General features: G+C 34.1%; 1 protein-coding gene across 1 annotated transcript in view; it reads left to right on the top strand.

Moving 5' to 3' along the window:
* Window positions 1–26037, top strand: part of LOC145693192 (sodium/hydrogen exchanger 9B2-like) — a 231434-nt gene that overhangs the window by 188167 nt on the left and 17230 nt on the right. The window contains exons 10-11 of the mRNA XM_081768970.1: window positions 3697–3840; window positions 7436–7537. Coding sequence (XP_081625096.1) covers window positions 3697–3840; window positions 7436–7537 — 246 coding nt within the window. The remainder of the gene's footprint in view (window positions 1–3696; window positions 3841–7435; window positions 7538–26037) is intronic.

The raw sequence follows: 26037 nt of genomic DNA on the forward strand, positions 1-26037 counted from the left end.
CGCAGAACATTGTTGCAAGGAAGTTTCCTGACGTTTCCGTCCCGGCAAAGAACAGTACTACAGGTGCAGTGTGGAACCAAAAAACGAATCTAGTTCGTACACCTGCTGTGATCGTGGATATTCAAGCACGAGTGAGTCCAAAGAAGTCGACACGGAAATTGTCGCAACAAGTGAACATTTCGCGTAAGTCTTATGAATGTGTCTTAAAAGATCTACGGATGAAGCCGTACAAAGTGACATGTGCCCAAGAACTGAAGGAGGGAGATAAACAAAAATGTGTGAATTACTGCACGTGGTTACTTGAAATGGGGAATGTTGGACCCAATGCTGTATTTCGTGAGTGATGAAGCCTGGTTCCATATGACAGGACATGTAAACATCAAAACAGCAGATACTGGTCTACAACCAATCCCCATAAGATTCATGAGGAACCTCTTAACGATCAGAAAATAGGTGTCTGGTGTGCTGTGTCAGCAAGTCAGATTGTGAGTCCCATATTTTTTTGAAAGAACAGTAAACAGTGATGTGTATATGATAATATTTGAAGAATTTTATGCGCAGTTGACGCCCCATGAATGTTCCTATGCCTTCTTTTAACAGGAAGGGGCGACCTATCGCATTTCACGCGAGTCACTACCACGAATTTATGAAGGATTCATAGAAGAAAGGACTGTCAGCAAAGGATTGTGGTCGCCGCGTTCGCCGGACCTGACCACTTGTGACTTTTATCTGTGGGATAATCTAAAGGGAAAAGTGTACGCAAATAATCCAAAAACATTAGAAGACTTGAAGGACAATATTCGTAATGAAATTTTGGCAATTGATGAGACAGAGTTGCGCAAAGTGTATAATAACATTTTAGTACGCACATATAAACGCATTGAAACACAAAGCGTTCATTTTCAGTATCTACTGTAAAAGACAAGGTAAGATCACAAAATCACAAGATCACTTCAGTAAATAAAGTAAGTAAGTAAGTAAAATAAGTGCATTTCACAAACCAAACCTTTGCACTTTGTATGAATTTTTTATATGCTCGTGGCGTGCCGGGCCGGCTTTTGGTGCGCCACCCCATATATTTGTTGTGCAGAATTTGTGAAAAAAAAGGCTTCTAATATCAGCAAAAGAAAGAAATAATAATAAAAAACTAAATATAAACTAACATTGTCTTGAAGAAGAAAAAATAAGACAATTTGTTCTGAATTCTTTTGTTCCTTTAATTCAGTTCACTCACAAATAAGCTAAGCATGTTTATTTCTGTTACTTTTAATTTTTTTCTCCACTACGCAGTTAGCTTTATTCTCAATTGCATAATGATGTTCAAAATTTTAGTATGGGCGTCTCAAGTTACAAATTTAAAAAAAAAAAAAAACCAGAAAGAACCGTCTGGAATCGTTGCACAATATCGTTGCACAGTATATTTACAAAGTTAGGCCCGAAAAGGCCCAAGAAATAGGTTATATATTTAAAAATTACGGCTCGTGCCCGGCTCAAGCCCGAAGTGATATATGCTTTGTAGGCCCGAGCCCGTGCAGACTTCTACACGGCCCGAGCCCTGGGGTGAGCAACTTATCCTACATCAGTGGGGAAAAGGCATTATAGAAATTTTCAAACACTGATTTGTACTGCCTTGGGAGTAAAACGAACTGCAATGATCATCTTTCTCTCAAGGAATGATTTTTCTTCATTTGATGCATTATTTTGGTTATAACAAGTGTTAGTGTATTTTGATAACTTGTCAAAAATTTAAAAGATTGTCTAGGAAACTTCGAGCATTTTGTCTTCTTTGTTTATGAATCATTATTCGTGGGATGGAGTTTCGACATCTAACATTAATAAATTGAATACTAATACTTGCAATTTTAAAAAAAAGATATATAGTATGGTTAATATACTGTGTACAGTAGCCATGTTTATGTAAGTGAAAGCACTGAAAACTACGAAAGATCTTATAATTCAACTGCAGCTCCATTATTTGAGTTTTATTCCCTGATTTGAAAATCCTTGGTAAATCACTGAACCTTCTTTAAAAAGAACACCTCTTTAGACTGCTGATATTATTTAAAAATTTTAGTTGTCGTATTAAGGAGATTTCACAACATTTCACGATAAAAGTACACAGTCTGTATATATGTATATGTATGACTGAAATATATGAAAGGTACAAAATGTTGTACTCAATCATACAGTACCACTTCATTTGAGACAATAAGAATGAGAGTAAACATACTGTGTAAGCATATCTTCATTATATATATATATATATATATATATATATATATATATATATATATATATATATATATATATATATGAAGTTACTAACGGATTGACATTTTACTTCCTTAAAAATAATTCATGTGTGCTTCTGTCGCTAAGTAAATTTGTAGATACTTTAGGCTGTCATAAGGGGTAAGAAAATAATAAAGATAAGAAGTAATAAATATATAAACGATTGAATACAGCCAATAAGATTTAGTATTCACCATTTCCTGATACAGAATATTAAGTCATAATTTATAACTTACCTAAGCTTTCGTATATTTCACTTTTTTCCTGTTAATTCTAATAGATGATTGACCAAACATCAGAATATAAAGTGCTAAATCCTTAAAGAATATTAAGGAAAGAAACTTTAATTTTTATTTTTCCATAGCATTCCATACATATTGTCAGACAAGAATATTCAGGATCTCTTATCTAAAATTGAACATTGTATCTAACATTCTGGCAACGCTGATTGGAAAAATAATGGTTCCACATTATATTGTTTGTTAAAAAAGGCAAATATTATATGAGGTTTTACTGAGTGCAGAATTCAATCCTTCTTATTCCAATATTTATTCCAAAAATATTTAAATGGCAGAATAATAACTGCCATCACAATAATTTATACTATGGCGAACTTTCACTTGTGAGTGCCTCTGGAAGAGTCCATTTTGGATGATGCACTTTTAAAAATATCGATGAACAACATACTAAAACATCAGCTAGGACTGTTCTTCGCTGCTCTGTCACCACAAACAGAGAGATATTTATCATCAAGCAGGAAATAGAAGATTGTTCTCTTTATCTACGTAGATCTTTAGCATCGGAGCTAATTTTTTGGAATTGTATTAAATTCAAGCGTTCATTAAAATGTACAAAAGTTTAGGTGATTTGGCAAAACAGTCACAAAAGTATTCATTAAAGTTGAATTTTGCACAATGTAAATAAGTGTTTTAAATCTTTCGAAACCATGAATAAACAACACAATAGATAATCTTGTACTCCTATTAGTTACTGCATATTCTGTATAGCTTTGAAGAGGAATATTATCATGGTTGACTATCTGAGGGAGGATGAGGAAGGAGGGAAATTACTAATTTATCAGATCACCTATTCAGTATAGCTGGAGCATTAGTTAATCTGAAGACCTGCTGACCCTTTCTTCTTCCAGTTTCAATTTTAGCGGTACAGTTTTAATGAGAATTGCAACCTGCGATTATGATCATTTCCTTCACTACCGCATTAAACACAATGACAAGTTCAACTCACAATTGCAAAAGAAAGTGGACTTGATCATTCTTACTTCAGATGATCTCTCATAGATATTTTTGATAACTTTGTATTATAACCAATCTGTTTTTGTTTCTTGGTGCCATAACATTAGTTTTTAATAAAAGTTTAATTCTTATTGATTTCTGTATATTTCAGAATCCTGTAGCCAGCGCATTTGCTGTAATATGGATGATATTTCAACCTATATTATTTGCATTGATCGGTTATGAAATCGATATTCTTTCCTTGGATGAACATACAGTGGCATTTGGTATTGTATGCGTTGCTGTAGCACTTTTTGTAAGTGAATGTTACATCTAAGTCATAACTTTAAAAAGTTAACAATATTCTTATCTTTAATATTTTATTTTTAAATCAAAGAACGTGGAAAGAAGCTATTCATTGTGTAATGAAGGAAGAAGAAGATAAATACAGTAAGAAATATAAAGTTATAGAACAGATGATATTGAATATGTCATATTCGAACACAAACAATATGATAATAATATCTAGAGCATTTGATGCTTGTTTTCCTTTGCTTAACAGAGGATTGGCGGGAATGTAAGAGGATACATGTGCTGCCTGCTCAGTAATAGTTATAGGTGCACGGTGGCTCAGTGCTAAAGCATTTATTTCTGGTGTTAGGGGTTCCTGATTACATCTCAGGCCATGTGAGTTTCTAGTGGATATTACATGCGTGAATTTTTTTTCTTTCCACCCTCCCACATTTTTATTCTATTAATTTCTTTCATAATCGTTTCCTTCTAATAATCATCCGTCTCCTTTAGTCTGCAGGGAGTAACTGGGGGACTTAAAACTGAAAGATTTCGTTCTTTCTTTTGGTAATAGTTGTTGCCATTTCTCGCGTTTTCTGTCGTGGCTAAAGCGTGTAGACTTTCTTTGTGTCTTTCAATATGTTTATATTGATTTTTTTTTTTTTTTTTTTTTTACCTTTCATACGGAATATCCACAGCATTAGGAAAGAATACGGAAGCATTCTTTCTATCTGTTGTTCGAAGTGTCAGTGTTTCTGATTCGTTCATCGACATAAAGCTTTTAATGAATATATCCTTACTGCAATAAATACTTTTTGGAAGTTAATAGTTCTTTCTTTCTGTAGAATAACTCTTCCGCTTGTGCTATCATAGTCGTCATATCCTTTTTCATCTCTTTTATCGAGGAATGTTACACTATCCAATGCTTTCACGTGTTACAGCAATCATGTCAGAGAAACGACAAGTACAGTGCGTTTCCGAGTGGTAACGGAAATCAGACTTAGGTGAAAGGGTATTACATTTGTATAATGGAAAGAATCAATTTCAACAGACATGGAATTTATTACAACGAACTAACTAACAAATAGCATGTGTATATATAACAAACGATAGTGAACTGATTCCTGCTTTATAGTGTTCCATTAAATCACTGTTCCAATGTCGGAATGTGATTGAACATTAATATGAAAGTTCACCATTGAATAATTAATTTAATCTAGTTTTAAAGTTCAAGTTTTGAAGCAAACTATTAGGCAAATTAGGTTACTTAACCAATTATCACAAATATTAACAATATTAAATATAACAGGAGTCAGGTTCATATCCCGTGTGAGTGGCCAATACTCACCACCATGTTAAATCTAATCAACACAAAAAAATAAAAAGGTTAGAATTTAGAAAAGAGTGAATATTAATCATACACCAAGATATGATCCGGTTCCATATGCAAACCCATTAATTATAACTATTTAACTAATTCGTCGTCACGACACTCAAATATGAAACATTATACTTTTACACAACCGCCCGAAATTTGATATTGTTGCAAACGATTACCTTAAAGAAATACAAGGTTGGATAGGTCACCTCAAGCAACGTAAGTTCATAGATGGCAGCACCATAACGAGCAAAAGTAATGTTCATTGTTTCCCTTTCTAGTTTGAATCGATTTTTTTTTCAATATGCTACAGTGTACAATTTTTTCCCCTTTAAGGAAGATTTATATTTCATTCATCTTTTTCATTTGTTTGGGGATTTTAATATTGCTGTTTATTTTCCCGTTATATCTCTTCTCCAATGTTTCATTAACATTCTGTAGAGCATCTTTCAAGTCCTCCTGCTTTCCCAAACCCGGTCATAGATTCTTTTAAATCAGCCGGTCATAGACTCTTTTAAATCAGTAAATGTAGAGGAAAGAGAACTAAATATTTATGTATATAATAATTGTGATTTTGTTTTTAGACATGATTTATTAGTCACTTATTCTCTTCTCAGGGAAGTGGAACTTAGACACATACAGTCTTTGGAAACTTAAATCATTTTAACGAAAAAAATGTCAAAGCACGAAAATTCAAATCTTCACATGGATGTGGTATTAGAGTTAAATATTTTAGGAGAACATAACATTATACAGCAACTTTACGGTGTGTTTAGGCGTAATATTGAGAAAAGCAATCTACAAATTCCGTAAAATAGATACGTGCTTTCTCAAATAGTCAAATATGTCAAATTTTATGGAGCCTTTGAGCATGCGCTTGGATGTCTCGGTGAAACGCCAATCCTTTCGAAATTCGAATTCTGACATTTTTAGGGGTCTCATACATTTTAGCGACAAACTATATTCGGTTTTGAGAAACCATCTTAAGGAGACTACTGTGTTTAGAATGGCATCTAAAGATATTAAAAATGATATATAGCACTGCATTCTAGACGTTTTCCATGATGCTATTACGGCTAAAATAAAAATTGGTAATTATGTTGCTTTAATAGCGGAACTGAAGATATCACTTCTGTTTTTCAAATGGTGACAGTGCTTCGATAAGTGCGGTAGAACCATCAAATTATTTTAAAACTCTACAAATCCAAACGGACAGATGCTTGGCCACTTACAAGGTGAGCAAGGGAAACAATTGCCTACTTCTGTATTTTGAAGGGGGAGATTTAATTCTTGAAAATACATATCAAAACAGATTTGCTTACTCATAGAATGTAGTACTTAATATATTTATATTAATTCTGTAGTACTATAGAATTTACTGTAGTTGAAGTTATGCAATGTGTATAAATAATTGTTGTTACCTATGAAGTATTAAACGCAAGGGTGCATCGTTATATATATATATATATAAAGTATGCATAGGCGTGCATCGTTATATATGAAGTATCGTGCATATGCGTGCATCAAAGCGTGTATATATTCGCGACTGAACTTGTGCGTTGGTCTTTTGAGATACTTTGAAAAAAATACTGTGGGCGTTCCTGGTAAGAATGTATGTATATACGTATGTGCGTATAAGAGAGGAGAAGAGGATGTGTCTAGATTAAGGAGTTGCATATCCGTCTAACTGAGGCACAAGTCGCCACTGATTCATATTAATCTTTTTCATACACTAACCACACACATTAATCTTCCGTAGTCCTGTATATACCAACAATAGTTTTAAAAGACTGAACAATTAATCTCTTTAGTTTTTGTGTTTATTACTTTCATTTTTTTCAGTTGCTTGAAAATGCCCAGATGATCAAAAATTAATTTTGTCAATTCTGATTTATGTATATTATCAATTTACGTTGAATCATGTAAGATTAATTAATTTGTTGCTTATTTCATGTTATGTAATCTTAGTTATAATGAAGAACTTACAGTTTTTGGCTTTTCTAAATATTTCTAGAACTATGTTTATATTCTTCTTCTTTTCTTTCTTTAAAAGTAAAAAAAGGCCACTTCTGGCAACAAGAATAATGAATAACATAATTTTGATTGTGTTCTTATATACTATTATGATGTAAGGTGATAAATTTAATAGAGATAAAATTTTCTAAACTTATAACATGTTTGTCTCTACTTACTTAGTTTACTTGGTCTTAGTCAATTCGTCATATATATCTCTTGTTTGCAGGTAAGAATAGTTGCATCCGTAATCGTAGCATTGGGTGGAAATCTTAATTTCAAGGAAAGGTTATTTGTATCCATAGCTTGGTTCCCGAAAGCAACAGTTCAGGTAAGAATTATGAGACTAATCATAAGAAAGAAATATTAAAGAATTAGAATATTATTATTGTCCTTGAGTTTGCGTAAGCCAATAGACAACTTCAGGTGTGTGTGTATGTAAGGCTGTAAGTGCATTTTGTATAGTTGATATAATCCTTTTAATAAACAATTACGTAAAACTTATACAATTGAATGATGTATGTTAGGTTGTGCATCACATTCCAACGCCATTATTTTTCAATATCTTGACTCGTAGTATGCAACTACTTACCTCAAATAGTTCTCAGCTATCTGATGATGCTAGGTGAACATGAAAAAAATCTATACTCCATTGAGAATCACACGCTCCGAAGAGATACGTGCAACTATTTTCCTAATTATTTACATCTTGTTAATTATATAATGTATTGTATTTGGAACTTGTTGATTTCTGTTAGTAAAAAAGAGCTAAATGCCTTGCACAGCTGATAGAAATACTAATAAAATGCTTGGGTAAAAAGTTCACTATTCATATACTGTCTTCCTTTTATTCAAAGCTAAAGAAAATATTTTGGTATGATTAAAAAAAAAAAAAAAAAAGTTACTTACCAATATATCCTCTCGTGGAAAAACTAAATATTCTCCAGACGTATCGGAACAACAAGCTAGTTCCGTCTTCAGTGGTAAGGCAACAAGGATAAAAATGGACGAGAGAAATGTGGTAGGAAAAAGGAATATATACCATCAAAATAAATATAACGTTTGAGATGGGTACTCAAAACGACGATTGGGGGTGCGGTGGCTCAGTGGTAGAGCGTTCACCTTCGGGTTTGGAGACCCTGATTCGATCCCAGCTCGCGCCGTGTGGACTTTGTGGTGGACAAACAACGTGCTCGTGGGTTTTCTCGGGGTTCTCCCGTTTCCTCCCACTTTCTTCATTCCACCATTTCATTCATTTCTCATAATCACCGTCTCCTTTAGCCTAACCGGCATAACTGTGGGACGTAAAACTTAAAGATTTCATTTCAAAACGACGATCAGAGCATAGTAGACGAAAGAAAGAAAGAGTTTAGGTGAAAGAAGCGCGGTGTCTATGCTATGTCACTGTTACCAGATCCAAGGTAGCCCTACTCATCAAACGTAAGTTACTAGACTTTATCAATATTACCAGAATCCAGATTTAAAGCCGGTTTATATTTATGGATAAAGAATGATTCTTTAATCTTCTGGTTTTTTTTTTTTTTTTTAATTTTTTTACCTGAATCCGTCACCTAACTTGTTTTGTATTATGTGTATGTTGTTTTAGGTGAAATGATAATCCTGATATATCTGCTTCTTGTGGTTTTTTCATTACTATTATTATTTTCTAATGTGTTCTTTAATTCGGGTGTTAACATTGCGTTTGGTTTGACCTATATATGAAGAGTCACATTTACATTGAGCACGATAAGTACCTGAATTATTTAGTGGACCAACAAAATAACTTTTAAATCTGGCGAGGTGCTTTTTTAAACTTCTCGGGAGGGATGGCGGGTTACTGGAAGCAGATATGTTATGCTTCGCAAGAATACGTTGAATTTTTGTCAATAATTGTGTAAAGTAAGGAATTCCTATCCAAGGTTTTATTTCTTTGGGAATAACATGTTTAAGAGCTTGCACCGATGTACATGTTTGATTAAACCATTTTTGTAAGGTACGCAACTTATAACCGTTGTTTTGTTCTTTTGGATATAAAAACTATATTTCATCATTGAGATCATTTGGACAATCATAAATTAATAAATACCTTATAAAAGAAATTCTTCCAAATATTGGCTTTGCACAGTGGTGGATGGGCTGACTGTTGATGTATGTAAGTAGTATCTACAGTGGGTTTTATAACGAAATACTTTAGTTTGTATAATATTTACCTGTACCGTGGGCAAAAAGTGCTCATAAATATGTAATATACTTAGTAGAATGTTCATTTTAAATTAACAGAAAAGAAGAATGTTTTTAATATATGTAAGAGGGCTTATTATGGGATAGTGGTGACTATGTACATGTTATGTGTTGACCTAGTCAAGTGAATTTATGTATTTTACGGTCTTAAAAAGTATATTTAAGACATATCAAGCAATAAAGGTGAGACTAATAATCTTTGAATATCTGAGTTGATTTTTGCATAAAGAAAAGTAATTATCGCTTCGTAACTTATATTTTACAAGACGAACCAGGTTGACGACGCTTTTCTATAGAGTCGTTATAAAAATTTGGTTTACCAAACCCGGGACTTTTGAAAATTCAGTTCCCGAAGAAGGAAAGTAGGGCTGAATTTACTTGGATATTACCATTTATGAATACGAACTTAACCGTATTACGAAGCGGTAAGGTCATCAAAAGAAAAATGGATAGTGAAATAGTGCAACAGGAATCTAATACCAGTAATTCAGGTGAAATTAGTGCAACACCAATTTTGTCATCTGAGGATCGACTTTTGTTAGCTGTGCAGCGACAAATTATGCAAATGACGACTGAGATAAAACAAACCATGGAACAGAAGCTCAATGAATCTAACACAAACATGGAACAAAAGTTCTATGAAGCTAACCAGACCATGGAACAGAAGATAGAACAGAAGTTTTATGAAGCTAACCAGACCATGGAAAAGAAGATAGAACTGAAATTTAACGAAGCTAGCCAGCAGTATGAAGAATTAAGTAAACGAATAGAACGGCTAGAACTGAAATCAGACGATACGAAACAAACAATCGTCCAGGTGATGAACGACATATCCTCGCAGTTTGAAGAGAAGTTAAAAAGGTTAGCCGATGAATGTCAAGAAAAGCACGATCATCAAAATCATGAAATCTGTGCTGTAAAAAAGGATTTAACGTTAATAGAATCTTCCGTTAAACATCAAAAGATCCAGTTGGCTACTATGCAGGAAGAAATTAAAATGTTACAGGCTAAAGATAACATTTATCGCAATAATCTGGGCAGTGATCGCTTCGAGTTTCCCCAATCACCGGATATAAATACGCCTTCGCCGGAATCTGAGGAGGATATTATATTAGAGGAAAATTGTCCGAAGATCACTGATGAACGAAATATAAATGGTATCATGACACAGCACGCTACGGACCGGAACAATCACACCACAAGAACAAGGAGTGAGAAAAGAAAGGTAAAGTTAAGTGTCAAGATGAGCGAAATCAAAGCCATGAGTAAATTTAGTGGTAAGTGCAATGAAAATGCTAGTTCTTTCTTAGAGAAGTTCCAAGACGAATGTAATATAATGTCTATCGACCGATCACAATACATGAAATTAATACCCCATGTATTACTCCCACCTTGTTCCTTATGGTTTAAGGCAATACGTGATCACATTAGTACATATGAGGAATTTAAAGCGGCATTGATCGCGAATTACGAAAATGACTTTTTGCTGGCAAACAGAGATGCCACTCTTAGAAATCAACATTTCAATCCTCGATTGCACAAATTTATTGTAGAGTTTGTTGTAAATGTCTATAATGAATTAAAGGTTGTTAATCCCTTGCAATCGGAATCAAGAATAATTGCATCGATTCGCAATTTGCTTCCATTTAAATTACAGCAGATCTTATTTTCCACACAGTGTATGAGTTTCAGTCATTTATTAATGCTTGTACAATGCTACGAAACTTAATACCATGCTATGAATCTAACACAATCAGGAATGGGTAAAAATAAGAATAATTCAGATCATTTGGTCCCTGTTCGGAATTTGAATATCCGAAGTGTGAATAATAATGAACCGAACCTAAGACGAGTATACTCTAGCAATCAAAATGAACAAAATAGACAAGGTTATGTAGGGAATCCGCCTAACCTAATTAATCGTAATAATTCCTATGTTAGACCATATAGTCAAAATAGGTTTAAAAATAGACGAAATGTATGGAGAAATTCCACAAACGCAGCGAACTACGTGGATAGAAGTAATGGAAGGATGAGAGATGGCACTTCACATCAAGATCCAGGTATTGAAGTAATTTCTGTACAAAACAACAATACAGGACATAATCATGATTGTGCTGTACAGTGTACCCTATTGGAACCCTACTCGAGTATGAATTTAAACTAATCGCGGCTGATATGGTAGGGGTTAAACCCATGTCAGCTGTAGGTTCTCATGAGCATTTATCTAAAAATTTAAGCGATAATTTCTATGAACATTTATCTTCCAATTTACCGGTTCATGCTAATTATGAAAATGATCTTTCCTATGACATTTCTGTGAATAACTATTCGGAAATAGCAATTAACAGGTGTCAATATCAATTTATACCTGTTGTAAATCGTTGTTGGTTTGAAGATGATACTGTCAATGATGGTTTTAATATCGAAGAAAATTTTGTATTTTTAAAATCATATAGTACTGCTAAAATACCTATTAAAGTCAATGGATTAAGTACCGAAGCTTTACTCGATACGGGAGCAAACGCCTCTCTATTATCGTATTCATGGTGGAAAGTAATTACGAGTAATTATTCGAATCCTAAGCTACAAAAGGCTGAGAACCTTATTATAGTTGATTTTACCGGTAAACATAAAAAGAGAGTAGCAGGAATTACCCGTGTGTCAATATCTATTCAAGATTTCGAAATATCAATCCCTATTCTGGTTATAAAAGATCTTAACGAGAACTTAATTATGGGCTTAGATTTACTATCCCAATTACGAGTCATGCTTGATTTTAAAAACCAAACATTGACGATACCGGGTATACCTCAGAAAATTGTTCAGAAGCTGCTTCCAAAATTAGATAATAGTGCTTGCCAATATAATGATCTGTCTCCTATAGTGAATAATGTCGCTATTAGTGAAAAAGGTGATAAATTAAATGATCAACGATTGGAAAAGACACAAAATTTGATGGATGTAAAGGATGATGTAGTATTTTCTGGACATGTTAAATCTCTCGAAAGCAGCCTTAATTTTGCTGATAATACCGTAATAGCAGACTTTAAGAACATTTTATATAAACATAGAAAGGTCTTTTCAGAACGTCCTGGATGCTGTAAGGATTTTGTTTATTCTTTTAAAGTTAAAACTGATAAACCTATAGTAACCAAGCCTTATATAATTCCATATAGATACAGAGAGAATGTACGTCAACAAATAGCAGATATGTTAAGAGATGGGATCATTAGGCCTTCGAGGAGCGTCCACCTTAATCCATTACATGTTGTTCCAAAGAAAAATGGTTCTCTACGTGTGGTATTAGATTTGAGGCGAACTAACGGTCACATTGATCTGGAACAAGTGAGGTATCCTCCAGTAGAAGAAATACTAGCTTCTTTACAAGGGAACACCGTATTCGGAAATTTAGACCTAGTAATGGCGTATAATCAGGTCGAGTTACACGAAGATTCAAAACCATTTACAGCATTTAGTTTTGAAGGTCACTTGTACGAATACAATCGTGTAGTCTTTGGGCTTATCAATGGTAGTGCAGCATTAGCATCCTGCTTGAACAAAGTTCTAGGTCAAGACTTGCGTAGCAACGTGATAACGTATGCTGATGATATCTTAATCATGGGGAAAAATCCACATGAATTCCTGAAGTATTTAGATATAGTTTTAGACAGATTGGAAAGTTCAGGCCTTACTATCAATTTACAGAAATCCAAGTTTTTGCAGAATTCTATAGAATTTCTTGGGTACCAAATTGATGCCTCTGGTTTGCAATTCAGTCAATCTAAAGTTCAAGCCATAGAAGATCTGCCTGCTCCAGTAAATGTGAAACAGACACGACAAATATTAGGACTCTTCAATTGGTTTCGCAAAGCCATCCCGCGATTTGCTGAGATAGCCCAGCCTTTATTTATGATCATAAAGAAGGGTATACCATGGCAATGGGGTCCGATCCAGGAACACAGTTTTAATAAATTGAAGGAGTGCGTAAAACGAAATATCCATTTGAATCACCCCAGATACGACGTTCCTTTTTACGTACAATGTGATGGTTCTCAACTTGGAATCTCTGCAGTACTCTGGCAGCCTAACCCAACTATGCTGGAACCAGCTGTTATACATTGTGCTAGCCGTACTTTAAAGAAAGCTGAAAAGGGATACACTACAACAGAAATTGAACTTTTGGCTGTACGTTTTGCTATACAAAAATTCGCTCCCTATCTGAGCGGATGTCATTTCATAGTACTTACAGACCATAATTCATTGCGATATCTTAATAGCGTACAGGGGTATAATAACAGATTACTTCGCTGGTCGTTAGATCTGCAAGCTTATGATTTCGAAGTGCAACACATTAAAGGAGTGGATAATGGACCCGTAGATACTTTATCACGCCTGTTTCCTGGAGAAGAGCAACGTATTTTGTCTATTAATGAATTTAAAATCTTACAAGATGAAATAGCTACCATTTCAATAGAAGATTTAAGAGAACATCAAATGAAGTATCATGAATACCAACAAATCATGGAACATTTATCTTCATGTGGCGATGGATGTAGTTGTCCCAAGCACTGGAATTCCAGATTTAAATTAAATAACGGAATTTTACTCATTAAGGATTTTAAGTTCAAATCTAGGAACAAAATTTGTATTCCACCTACGTTAACAGCACGCATCTTAAAGGCCTACCACGACGATTTTGGACATTTTGGGTATGTAAAGGTATATGCCTTGATTAATAAATCTTTTTATTGGAAAGGAATGCGAGCTCAGGTCAAAAATTATATCAATGACTGTATCGAGTGTATGCAAATTAAGCATAATTATCAGGCTATACAAAAACCAATGCTTTCAATAACACCGGAGAGACCACATTCATTCTTATCGATTGATTTATATGGACCGTTCCCCAGAGCAGCTACTGGAGAAGTTTATTTGTTAACAACAATGGATATCTTTTCACGATATGTGGTAGCCTACCCCTTGCGCAAAGCAACCTCCGCTGCTATAGTGAATAAAATTCTAAATGTATATATTCCACATTGTGGCCCTATCGAGCATATATTATGCGATAACGGCTCACAATTCAAAAGTGATGTGTTTCTCCAAGCCATGAATAAGGCCAACATTAAAATTCATTTTGTGACTCCGTACCACCCAAGTAGCTCCGTAGTAGAAAATGTACATCGCAATTTCGGTATGTTGTTTCGGCACTTTTGTAAGGATAAACATGCTGAATGGATTAAGCATGTCAACCAAATTACGTACCTTTTGAACCATTCTATATCCGACACTTTAGGTGTGTCTCCTGCTAAGGTGCATAATGGCTCTGATGTAATTTTCCCTGTGGAACAACATTTTGGTGTCAAATTAGAAGATTCGACAATTATAGACTCATCCAATTTAGTGAACATGGTTAAGATCCGAAGACACAACAAGTTTTTGAAACGTAATTCGCAAGTAGAGTCTTTACAAGAAGGAAAATATCGGATCAAGGTCAACGATTTAGTTTTCGTTAAACAACATCCGCAGAGTAATATGTTGTTAAAGAAAATCTACAAATTTTGTGACATTTTCTCAGGTCCTTATTTATGTTTTAAGGAGATAAATCCTAAAGTCTTTGAATTGTTAAACGCTAAAACGGGGATGTCAATTGGACTTCGCAACATAGATGAGTTAAAGGTTTGGAAGCCTACTCCGTATACAAAGGAAAAATGGATGCATCTAGTTAAAGAGTTAGTATCACCCAACATTCTTGATCAAATAAATAAGAATGAAAAATAACAATAATAATGAAAAATGTGTTTATTTAATAACAAAAGGGTGTCTTTTGTTTCTGTAAAATAAATTTATTTACTTCTATTTGATTATTCAAACGTAGGTTATGTTTAATTTTTATTCTTTCTTATTAATGTGAAGAATCATAATTCAATTTATAATTAGTTAAAGGCAAAAATTATTTATATTAGATTGATTTGTGTTTAATTATCAAAGATTATGTTAAGAATAAGATCCATTCTATAAAATCAATTATTCCATGACTACCTTGAGTGAAATTCTTTTTTTATTTTGGACATCTTAGTGCTACTATGTATACATTGCAATTGCAACATCTAACTTATTTGTTATACAATGCGCCCGAAAAGAACAAATATTATTTGTCACATCATCGTTTGTAATAATGATCGAAACTAATAATCTTGATAATTTGTGTTTCACCCTCGTTAATTATATTTCTAAGCGACGATGTTTTTAATGATAAAGAATAAATAATAATGTAATAAAAGAGAAATATTAATGAAATCAAAGATTTATTGTAAATGTATTTATGTGAATGATAATAACTAATATTTTATATATATATGAGGGTTAACCAAAAAGTAATGAAGATATATACGAGGTGTGATCAAAATATAAAGAACATATGTAATGTACGAACATTAATCTAATCAGACCAGTGGTTCTTGAATATAAAAGCCAAGCCTACTCATGACTTTTATATTCAGTCCCTTTATCGGGCGACATTTTCTATAACGAAATACTTTAGTTTGTATAATATTTACCTGTACCGTGGGCAAAAAGTGCTCATAAATATGTAATATACTTAGTAGAATGTTCATTTTAAATTAACAGAAAAGAAGAATGTTTTTAATATATGTAAGAGGGCTTATTATGGGATAGTGGTGACTATGTACACCTTGTCTCAAAAAGGTTGAGCGCATTCTTTATTGCTGTTTCGAGGCAAAAATTTTCTAAGTCCAACTTCGGGTATCTTCGGGAAAAAGTAAACCAGGTTCGAACCTCGAAGCCAACCTTTGCAATCGGGAAAAATCTTGCAGATCTGTTTTTCTTCTTTTAAATATAATAAGACTTGTTACCAATTATATATAACAAAACAAAATTGATTGAAATACTTAATGATACAATATTTCGAAACTTTGTATTAATGTCAGCTCATGCTTGTTTGTCATTTTGCTCTCCATACTTAATGGAATATTTAGATACGTAAACGAATCTTTCCATATGTAAAAGAATGGTGAAAGTTAAGACGTAGAATATTATTCTCTCCTGGGTACTAAAATAAAAGTTAAAGTAGAACAAAAACAGCGTTTGCAGTGGATATGAATGTAATTATTATCTTAAATACAGCTATATATCGCTAGAAGTATTCTTCGAAGAGCGCGTGTGTTAGCTCACTGGTACGCCGTTGGATTTCAAATCTTAAGGTTGAGGGTTCGATTCACATCTGAGTCAAAGTTTTTTTTTTATGAAATTCTATTTTCCGCAATGCATGAAAAATTATATAAAATAATTACATTAAAATACCTCAGTTGTATATATATAACATATAATCATTGCAGAACATAGTGATTATTATGTTTAAAATATAACAGGTGTTCACAGTACGTTGGTATTCTATGATATATGTGAATGTTAAATACAAATTAAGAAAATAATATCATCGCAATGAATAAATTATGTAGTGTATTTATTTGCAGCTATTTGTCATCGGAAGTTACTTCTGAATTTTCTCATTACAGCAAGTGATTTACGCTTTCTGAAAGGTAAAGAGACTATTCGGGTATAAACAGAAATTATTATACAAACTCCAATCTTCGTTACAGACACAAAACTCCCGATCCCCAAAAGCATGTAAACAGGAAATTTACGAACACGAAGGCTTGTCTAAGAGACTTATTTATACTCCAGAAAGAAGGCAGAATAGGATTTCTTTCCAAAGGATTTCAGTTCAATAATCTGCAAGGCTTTTTGTATATGCATGTGGTCCCTTTCTCTCCGCCTCTTATATATATATATATATATATATATATATATATATATATATATATATATATATATTGTGTGTATGTTCCATCATGTAAACAAACTTCCTACATATAGTGCTTATAGTCTAAAAAGTACTCTCGGGGTAAGCTATTGGGAGTTGGAGGGGGATATATATAAAGTAAAAGCGATTGATATTAGTGTCGAATCCATAGTTCTCGTTGTTCCAGGTATTAATAATTACAACTCCGAAAGCGTTAAATTACAAATTTAACTCTCATCGTAAAGCTCCTTTGTGGTTAAGCGTATAGCATACACGCTTTCGGCGTGGGAGACCCAGATTCGGCCCCCAGCGAGAGCTCATGTAGTTCGGATTCTACGTTAATTAGTAGGTCTACGTCTCATATAGCCTCACTGCTGACGGGACGTTAAACTCAAATTCAATTCAATCGATTCAAAACCCATTATTATGGCGGGCGATAAAGGATGAAAAATAAAATGTCTCAAGTGACTGAGATTAGTGTCAAATCCATAGTTTGAGTTCGTGGATCCAACGTACTGTGAACACTATTACAAACACAATGTCATTTAATGCCACGTTTTGTATGAGCGACTATGCCACCTGGATTTTGAATTTACAGGAGCAACATCGAAAGCATTGCTCACACAGCTCTAAATGTTTTGATGTATGTATACGTGTATATTCCAGCGAAACTCCGGAATGTCTGGAGCAACTTTTACCTAACTTGGGAGACATATTACTTTCAATCTAAGAAACAAAATATTGTGGAATTGAGATACCTCAAGGGATGGAAGTTGGGAGGAGTGACATGTAAAAATAGTGTAAAATGACTGATTGTAGAGTGTTATCCATTGTTTTCTGGGTCGTTGAGATGAGTAGTGAGGCACTCAATGGCGTTATATCCAAATTCATCCCCGTCTTCACAGGATGAGGGGTTTGGAGATATGATTAATAAAATGTAAAAACTTACTTAAATATTTGTCGAAGTAATAGTTTTCTGGGGTCCGAAAGCGTTTCTAAGAACTTTGGAATGTAGTTTGTAACCACTTCAAGATGGACTCTTTAATCGTATCAATTTCTCACCTTAAGAAGAAATTACCATCTCAACTAGTATATGTATCAAGCTAGCCTTCACAATCAAGAAAAATATGTGTAGATGTATGTTTCGTCTTTTAAATCATATTCTAAATGTAAAATCAGAGATTGAGTTGAGTTGATTTTAGTTTAGCGTCCCTTTCAGCAGCGAGGCTATATGAGACGTGGACCTACTAATTAACGTGGAATCCGAACCACATGAGCTCCCGCCGGGAATCGAAAAATCAGAGATTGAGTTGATCGGTGGGTCAAATGGGTCAAGATTTGTGAGTGGGTCAGTGGATCGTAGGTCAACAAGGCGTGACCCACTGCGAAACACCATCAATGTGACTCACACTGACCCATTGACCTACCAACCCATTCTGCTCAGTGCCTTCTAGATAGCATTTTCTGAACACTGGCAAGTTTGTCTACGTTTTACTTTCAAGACCTCCATTTTTCTTCTTTACTTCATTTGGTTTCATTTCATGAAAAAAGAATTTCAGGCTCTTTTGGATTTTGATATTTCCAGTTGTAACAATGGCAATAGGACTTACTACTTGGCTTTTGAGATGCAGGCTATGAGATTTTAGAGGAGCTAACTACTGGAAAAAATTGGTTTATTACAAATATAACCTCTTAAGTCAGTAGAGAGGATGGCGTGGATAATGGATCAAATTTAATGACGATGTATTTTAGTGGGTCGGAGTAGGTGACAATGGTTCAGAGTTGTTTATAGTTGGTGGTGGGTCAGAGTGGGTCATGGTGGGTGAATGGGTCACGTTGGGTCATTGTGGGTCACGATGTGTGGTGGGGCAGTATGTTGTGGATCCAGGTTTTATTGACCCACACCATCTTTAGTCAACATTGCACTAAAAAGGAGAGTCTCCGAAGGTGCGCGTCGGCGATTTTCTCAAATTTTGCACATAGATAGTACCCCACCAGAAAGCAATTAATCTCGAAACGGTTCACAGTACCATCTCACAGAACTCGAGATAGAGGGATTTGTTTGATTGGCTAAATTAAGACCTCAATAGTTTATCCTTCTACAAGCGAGATTTTCTTCATCGTTTCGTGGCGAAGTCAGAAGAATATGCGGCAAGTAAACTTAAGGTTGAAGGTTCGCGCCCACCTTGGGATACTTGCTTTTTTTCCCTAGTGTTTTTTACACTCACCTGAATATAAACAAATCAAGCATATGAGCGATTTAACATAATTTTGGGGAGGAATTTTGTGGTTCGTTGGAGTTTCGTTGAGTCTCTGCCGCTGGTGGTATAATTTTCAAAACCGAAGTGGGGCCACCACGGATCGTACCTGCGGAATCACCAACTTTTGGCGAAAAGTCGCCAGTTGCGCATCGGTGGTCCACTGACGCTTACGGCATGGGGACTTGTATCTGAAAACTAAGAGAATAAAGAAGCATGGTATCCATGAAGCCCGTTGACACTAATAAAAGTCTGAAACGATGAAACAGATGTCAACACCGGAAAACATGTATTTTATAATTTCAAAGGTACCCCGTGTCAGGGAAAAAGATTTGCCCCAAGGTTCACCGGAGGGTCTCAGGAGGGGTGCAACTAAAAATTTGAAAATGGCAAGGGGAATCAAGTAGTATGTCATTTAAAAGTATTACTAACATTTATAAAAAAAATGGTAAGAGTCTCGAGTCTTTATGCTAACTTGTGCAAAATAGCGAGCGTTCAAGATGGTAATAAATCCTTCATTGAAAACTCCGTGACCACCTCTACAAATGTGAAACTGTGAAACTACCCAGAAGAGGTAAAAACTTGTCTTACCATTGTAAAAGTATAATGCACCAAGGTAAAACAAGAAGCGACCCATTATGGGTTTATTACATCACTAATATTAAATTCTACGTTCCACGATTGTGTCTTTAAGCTAAAGGACAGGGTGATTGCTAATTATGAAATTAATGGTAGAATACAGAATGGACCCACCACCAACTATGAACCACTCTGAACCATTGTGACCAACTCCGACCCACCAACGTAATCAACTCTGACCCATGATCCACGTCCTTCTCTCCATTGACTAAAGAGGTTACACTTGAAAAAAACAAGACTGTGAAATTTTCACTTATCGGAGTTTGAATTCCTACCGTCAATCGCTCAAGCACCGCTCTGTTACAATACCGGTGAATCTGACCTTTACAATATACAATGGTAAAGTGTTTCTCATCTTCCAAATTAAGATGAATTTAAATTTATCATATATAATTATTTCTTTCTTGGCTTACATATACGTTTCATTAGAAAACAGGTTGAAATTTGAAAGTATCAAATGAAGATAAAGTAGACCAACGTAAGAAAAAGAGAAAGAAAAACTAGTTTTTCATATAATTAAGCATGCCGTACTAATTTAAAATGCTCATGAAATTAAGCTTGGAATACAAATGTTATGTCAATTTTTCTCACAACTTTATGGTTTGATTGCCTTATGCTCTAAACGATTCATATATTAAACACCAGCTTCAGCAATTATTATAATAGAAAGCAGTGGGTATAAAATGCAAATGACTGTACTTTTCATTCCTCAATGGGTTCTCAACTAATATCAATCGTTTTCGATAATTTTTACAAATCAACCCACTACCAATTTCCAATATATAGAAAATTCCTTCCCCCGCTCATAAAACACATTTAAAAAAATGCCAGGACACGTTCTGTTTATTTTTAATAAAGAGTTATATACTGAATTTCAGCTCTCTAAGTTGAACTACTTGTAAGATACTCAGTTTCTCGCAAAAATTCGGACACCTACTCCCCACTAAGGATATGTGTTATAATGAAAGTGATACGCGTATAATAACTTTCCAGTTGGGATTGGGGGGCCTGATAATATACCAAATGTCATTTCATTTGACTTTGCAATTTGACCGTGATAATCACGCAGACATAGTTACTTTCAGTTTTTTATACTATGTATAATAATTCATATATTACAGGTGATTCAATTTTTTTTACAGCAGTTAGATCCTCTAAAAGCTCACAAGCTGTATCTCAAAATTGAACTCCTATTGCTATTGCCACTCTTACAATTGCAAATATCAAAATCCAAAAATGCCTGAACTTTTTTTCATTAGAAACAAATGAAAAAATAAGAAAAATGGAGATCTTGAAAGTAAAACATAGACAAGCTCACAAGTGTTCAGAAGATGCTGTCTACAATGCACTGAACAGAATGGGACGGTGAGTGGTTGGGGGTCGTTTCGTCCAAAGATATTTCGTCCTAAGAATTTTCGTCCAGAGACATTTAGTTCAAACACATTTGGTCCAGGGACATTTGGTCCAAAGGGCAATTTGTCCAAAGAACATTTTGTCCAAAAGACAATTGGTCCAAAGGACATTTCGTCCAAAACACAATTGGTCCAAAGGACATTTCGTCCAAAACACAATTGGTCCAAAGGACATTTCGTCCAAAACACAATTAGTCCAAAGGACATTTCGTCCAAAACACAATTGGTCCAAAAGATATTTGGTCCAAAGGACATTTCGTCCAAAAGACAATTGGTCCAAGGGACATTTCGTCCAGGGATGTTTAGTTCAAAGCACATTTCGTCCAAAGAACATTTGGTCCGGTAACGCTTGAGGGTCGAGGGTTTTGCTTCTATTAGAAGAGTAAAAGTGATGCATATAACATTACAACTCACAAGTAATACGTCCCAAGTGTAACACTCTAATTTTAAAAAAAAATAGGCAGGTAGATACTACACATAAAACAAACGAATACGTGTTTTTTCTGCGGAAAAGTGGTTTTAGGGAGGGGCAACAGCCCCTACTCAAAATTTTGAAAGTTGACGCCCGAAAGGCAAGAAGAAGTGGACCGAAGGGAACGAAATTGTGCACAGATATTGCAGACTTAAAATGAGGGAATACGTGTTTCGTATTTTCCTGAAAAAAATGGTTACGTGGGGCACAGACCCCTTCCAAACCTTTGATCACGAAATATCAAAAGTACTTATAACAGTATTGTAATGCGCCCCTATTCTCTATCTGTTCGGGATGCATTACATATTACGTATTTCTTATATTATTTTTTATTTGTTCAATTTTATCTGTTTAATGTTTAATACTTTTAGTTTGAATTTAATGTAGGTAATAAGTCCGGTAATCTGTACCTGAAGATATTTTCAGTAAAAAGAAAACGAAGAAGAAAAATTGAATTGATAGATGTACTTCTATGAGATTCTATTTTGCGATTTTATCAAACGATTCTTTTTGTGTTTTAAATATTGGCGAATATAAGCGGTAAGATTACGAATCGATTAAATACTATTTTAAAATAATTAATTAAGTAACATTCGTGCTTTGGAGTGAAATTAGACATTCCAGCGTTTGCAGAATAAGAAGAAATTTTATATTACAAGGTAACCATAGGATTATAGAATAATTTCGAAACCAGGAGGTTAAGATGAAAACGATGCTGCTCTAAAAGTTTTAGGTTGGGAGAGTATAACGAGATACTTTGTATCGGCTCATAATTACATATATCTCGGGCAGAAAGTGCTTTTACACAAGCACTATACCTGTTATAATGTTAATCAAAATAATAAAAGAAGAATGTTTTAATATATAAAATATATACATTATTGTCAAGTCGGTTGCTATGTCGTTGTTGATAGATACTCAGTTAACATGTTGGATTGCAAGTCGGTTGGTGTGAATATACATTAAAAAGGAGTCAAAGAATAAATTATTTAACATTCATCATGGACTTGTAATTTCATTAGAAAAGGTGAGCATATTAGTGAATATAATTTCAGAAGATATTTTAAAGTGAAAACGATTATTGCCACTGAACCAATATAACTGAACCAGGGTTAACGACTACCTTTGGTGAGTCGTTGTAAAATTTTTGGTTTACCTCACCCGGGATTCTTGTAAATTCATATCCCGAAGTATAAGTAAGGGTGAATTTACCTTAGTAAGAAGGTTCATGAATACGAACTCAACTATTCTTAGAAGTGGTAGAGTAATTACAAGAAAAATCATGATTGATGAGACAGTAGGGAATGAAACTGTTGATGATGCTAACAACGGGCAGAATATAACTCCTATTGCACCCGGAATGTTGACATTAGAAGACCGAATTCTACTAGCATTACAGCGACAGGAACAACGACTAGAACAAAACTTAACTCAGATATCCAAAGAGTCCAAAGAATTAAAACAATTGGTACAGCAAAAATCCGAAGAGTTGAATGGACGATTAGAAACACAATATGAAGAATTGGGTAGGCAGTTAGAACAAATAGATAAAAAGTCCGAAGAAGCGAAACAATCTGTAATACAAGCTGTGACAGACATCACGTTACAATTCGACGAGAAGTTAAAAAGATTATCTGAAGATTGCAAGGATAATTACAATCATGTAATTCAAGAAGTTAATATTGTAAAAAAAGATTTTGAAGTAATAGAATCTTCTGTTCGTCAGCAAAAGATTCAGGTGACAGATAATTCTAACCAAATACGTGCAAATGCACAATTGATATCTACCTTACAGGAAGAAATTAGGACGTTACAGATTAAAGACAATGCATATGACAACAACATGGTTAATGATCGTTTGGGGTTCCCTCATTCACAAGAGATGACCTCGCATTCACCCGAAGCAGATCGACAAGGACCTTGCGCTATCTCTTCTTCAAGTAACTCATCCGATGAGGATATTATTTTGGAAAGAATTCAACCAAGAAATACAGATGGGCGGAAAAGAGATGATGGAACCACACATAACGCAGTAGGTAGAAATTTTCACTCAACACGAACACGAAACGGTGAAAGAAATGTAAAGTTAAGTGTAAAAATGAGCGAAATACGTGCTATGAGTAAGTTTAGTGGTAGATGTAATGAAAATGCTACTTCTTTTCTAGAAAAATTTCAGGACGAATGCAGTATAATGTGTATAGATAAATCTCAATATATGAAACTAATCCCTCATTTATTACTTCCACCGTGTTCTTTATGGTTTAAGGCAGTACGTGAACACGTCAACACATATGAGGAATTCAAGGCAGCGCTGATTGCAAATTATGAGAATGACTTTTTACTTGCAAACAGAGACGCTACGATTAGAAATCAACCTTTTAATCCTCGCTTGCACAAATCTGTTGTCGATTTTGTTGTGAATACGTATAATGAATTAAAAACCGTAAATCCACTACAATCTGAATCTAGAGTGATCGCATCTATTCGAAATTTACTACCGTTTAAATTACAACAAATCCTGTTTTCTACGCAATGCATGAGTTTTAATCATCTATTGATGCTTGTTCAATGTTATGAAACTCAATATCAGGCACAGAATCATCAAGCGGGAGTAGGCAAAATTAAAAATAATTCAGATAACTTTAGATCAGTACCAGTCCGGAATCTAAATATCCGTAATGTAGACGATACGGAACATAACCTAAATCGAGTAAATTTAAACAATCAGAACAATCAGAGTAGGCAAAGATATGATGGGAACACACCTAACCTAACTAATCGTGACCATAATTATGTCAGACCATTTAACCAAAGTAGACTCAAAAACAGACGAAGTACATGGCGAAATTCTAGAAATACTGTAAACTACATTGATAGACGTAACCGTAGTTCAAGAGATGGCACTTCGTATCAAAATCAAAATAATGACACAATTCCTGTACAGAATAATAATGCGGGATATAATCTTGATTGTGCGGTACAATGTACTTTATTAGAACCATATACAAGTACGAATCTAAACTGATTGCAGTTGATGTGGTAGGGGTTAAACCCATATCAGCTATTGATTCTTATGAATATTTATGTGTGAAAATAAATTTAATTTCTTCTTTTCGTTCACTTGAACATAGATTATTATATCTACCTTTGGTGAATCGTTATGTTGTTATTGATTAAAAACAAAGGTTATTTATATTATATTGATTTATGTTGAAACTTTATTGTCAAAGATTATATTCAGTAGAAGGTTCATTCTGTTAAGCTAATTATCCGACGACTGTACTCATGTGTAACCTTATATGATATTTGGATAAGATTCTTTTGTATCATGACGCCTTGTTGATATGATGTATACTTTAAAATACCATCTTACGTAATTGTTATATAATGCGCCCTGGAAGGAGCAAACATCTTTTCTTCCCATGACCGTTTTTAATGATGAATGAAATCGTTGATCATTGTAATTTGTGTTTTAAAATATAATTATCTCTTACACTTTTGATTTCGCATCCTTCGTTGATCGTTTTAGTAAGCGACGACATTTTTAATGATAAAAATAATAATAATGGAATAAAAGTTTTATTGTAAATGTATTTATATGAAGGAAACTTAATGAAGTGATATATGAGGGACGATCAAAATGTAAAGAATAGCACTATTCTTATGTCATTATTATAAATGGACCATATTATAAACGGACCAGTGGTTCTTAAATATAAAAGTTAAGCTCCATTGTAACTTTTATATGTAGTCCCTTTATCGGGCGACATTTTATATAACGAGATACTTTGTATCGGCTCATAATTACATATATCTCGGGCAGAAAGTGCTTTTACACAAGCACTATACCTGTTATAATGTTAATCAAAATAATAAAAGAAGAATGTTTTAATATATAAAATATATACATTATTGTCAAGTCGGTTGCTATGTCGTTGTTGATAGATACTCAGTTAACATGTTGGATTGCAAGTCGGTTGG

The sequence above is a fragment of the Thermobia domestica genome, chromosome 8, assembly GCF_964235325.1.
Source record: "Thermobia domestica chromosome 8, izTheDome1.hap1.1, whole genome shotgun sequence".
Taxonomy (NCBI): domain Eukaryota; kingdom Metazoa; phylum Arthropoda; class Insecta; order Zygentoma; family Lepismatidae; genus Thermobia; species Thermobia domestica.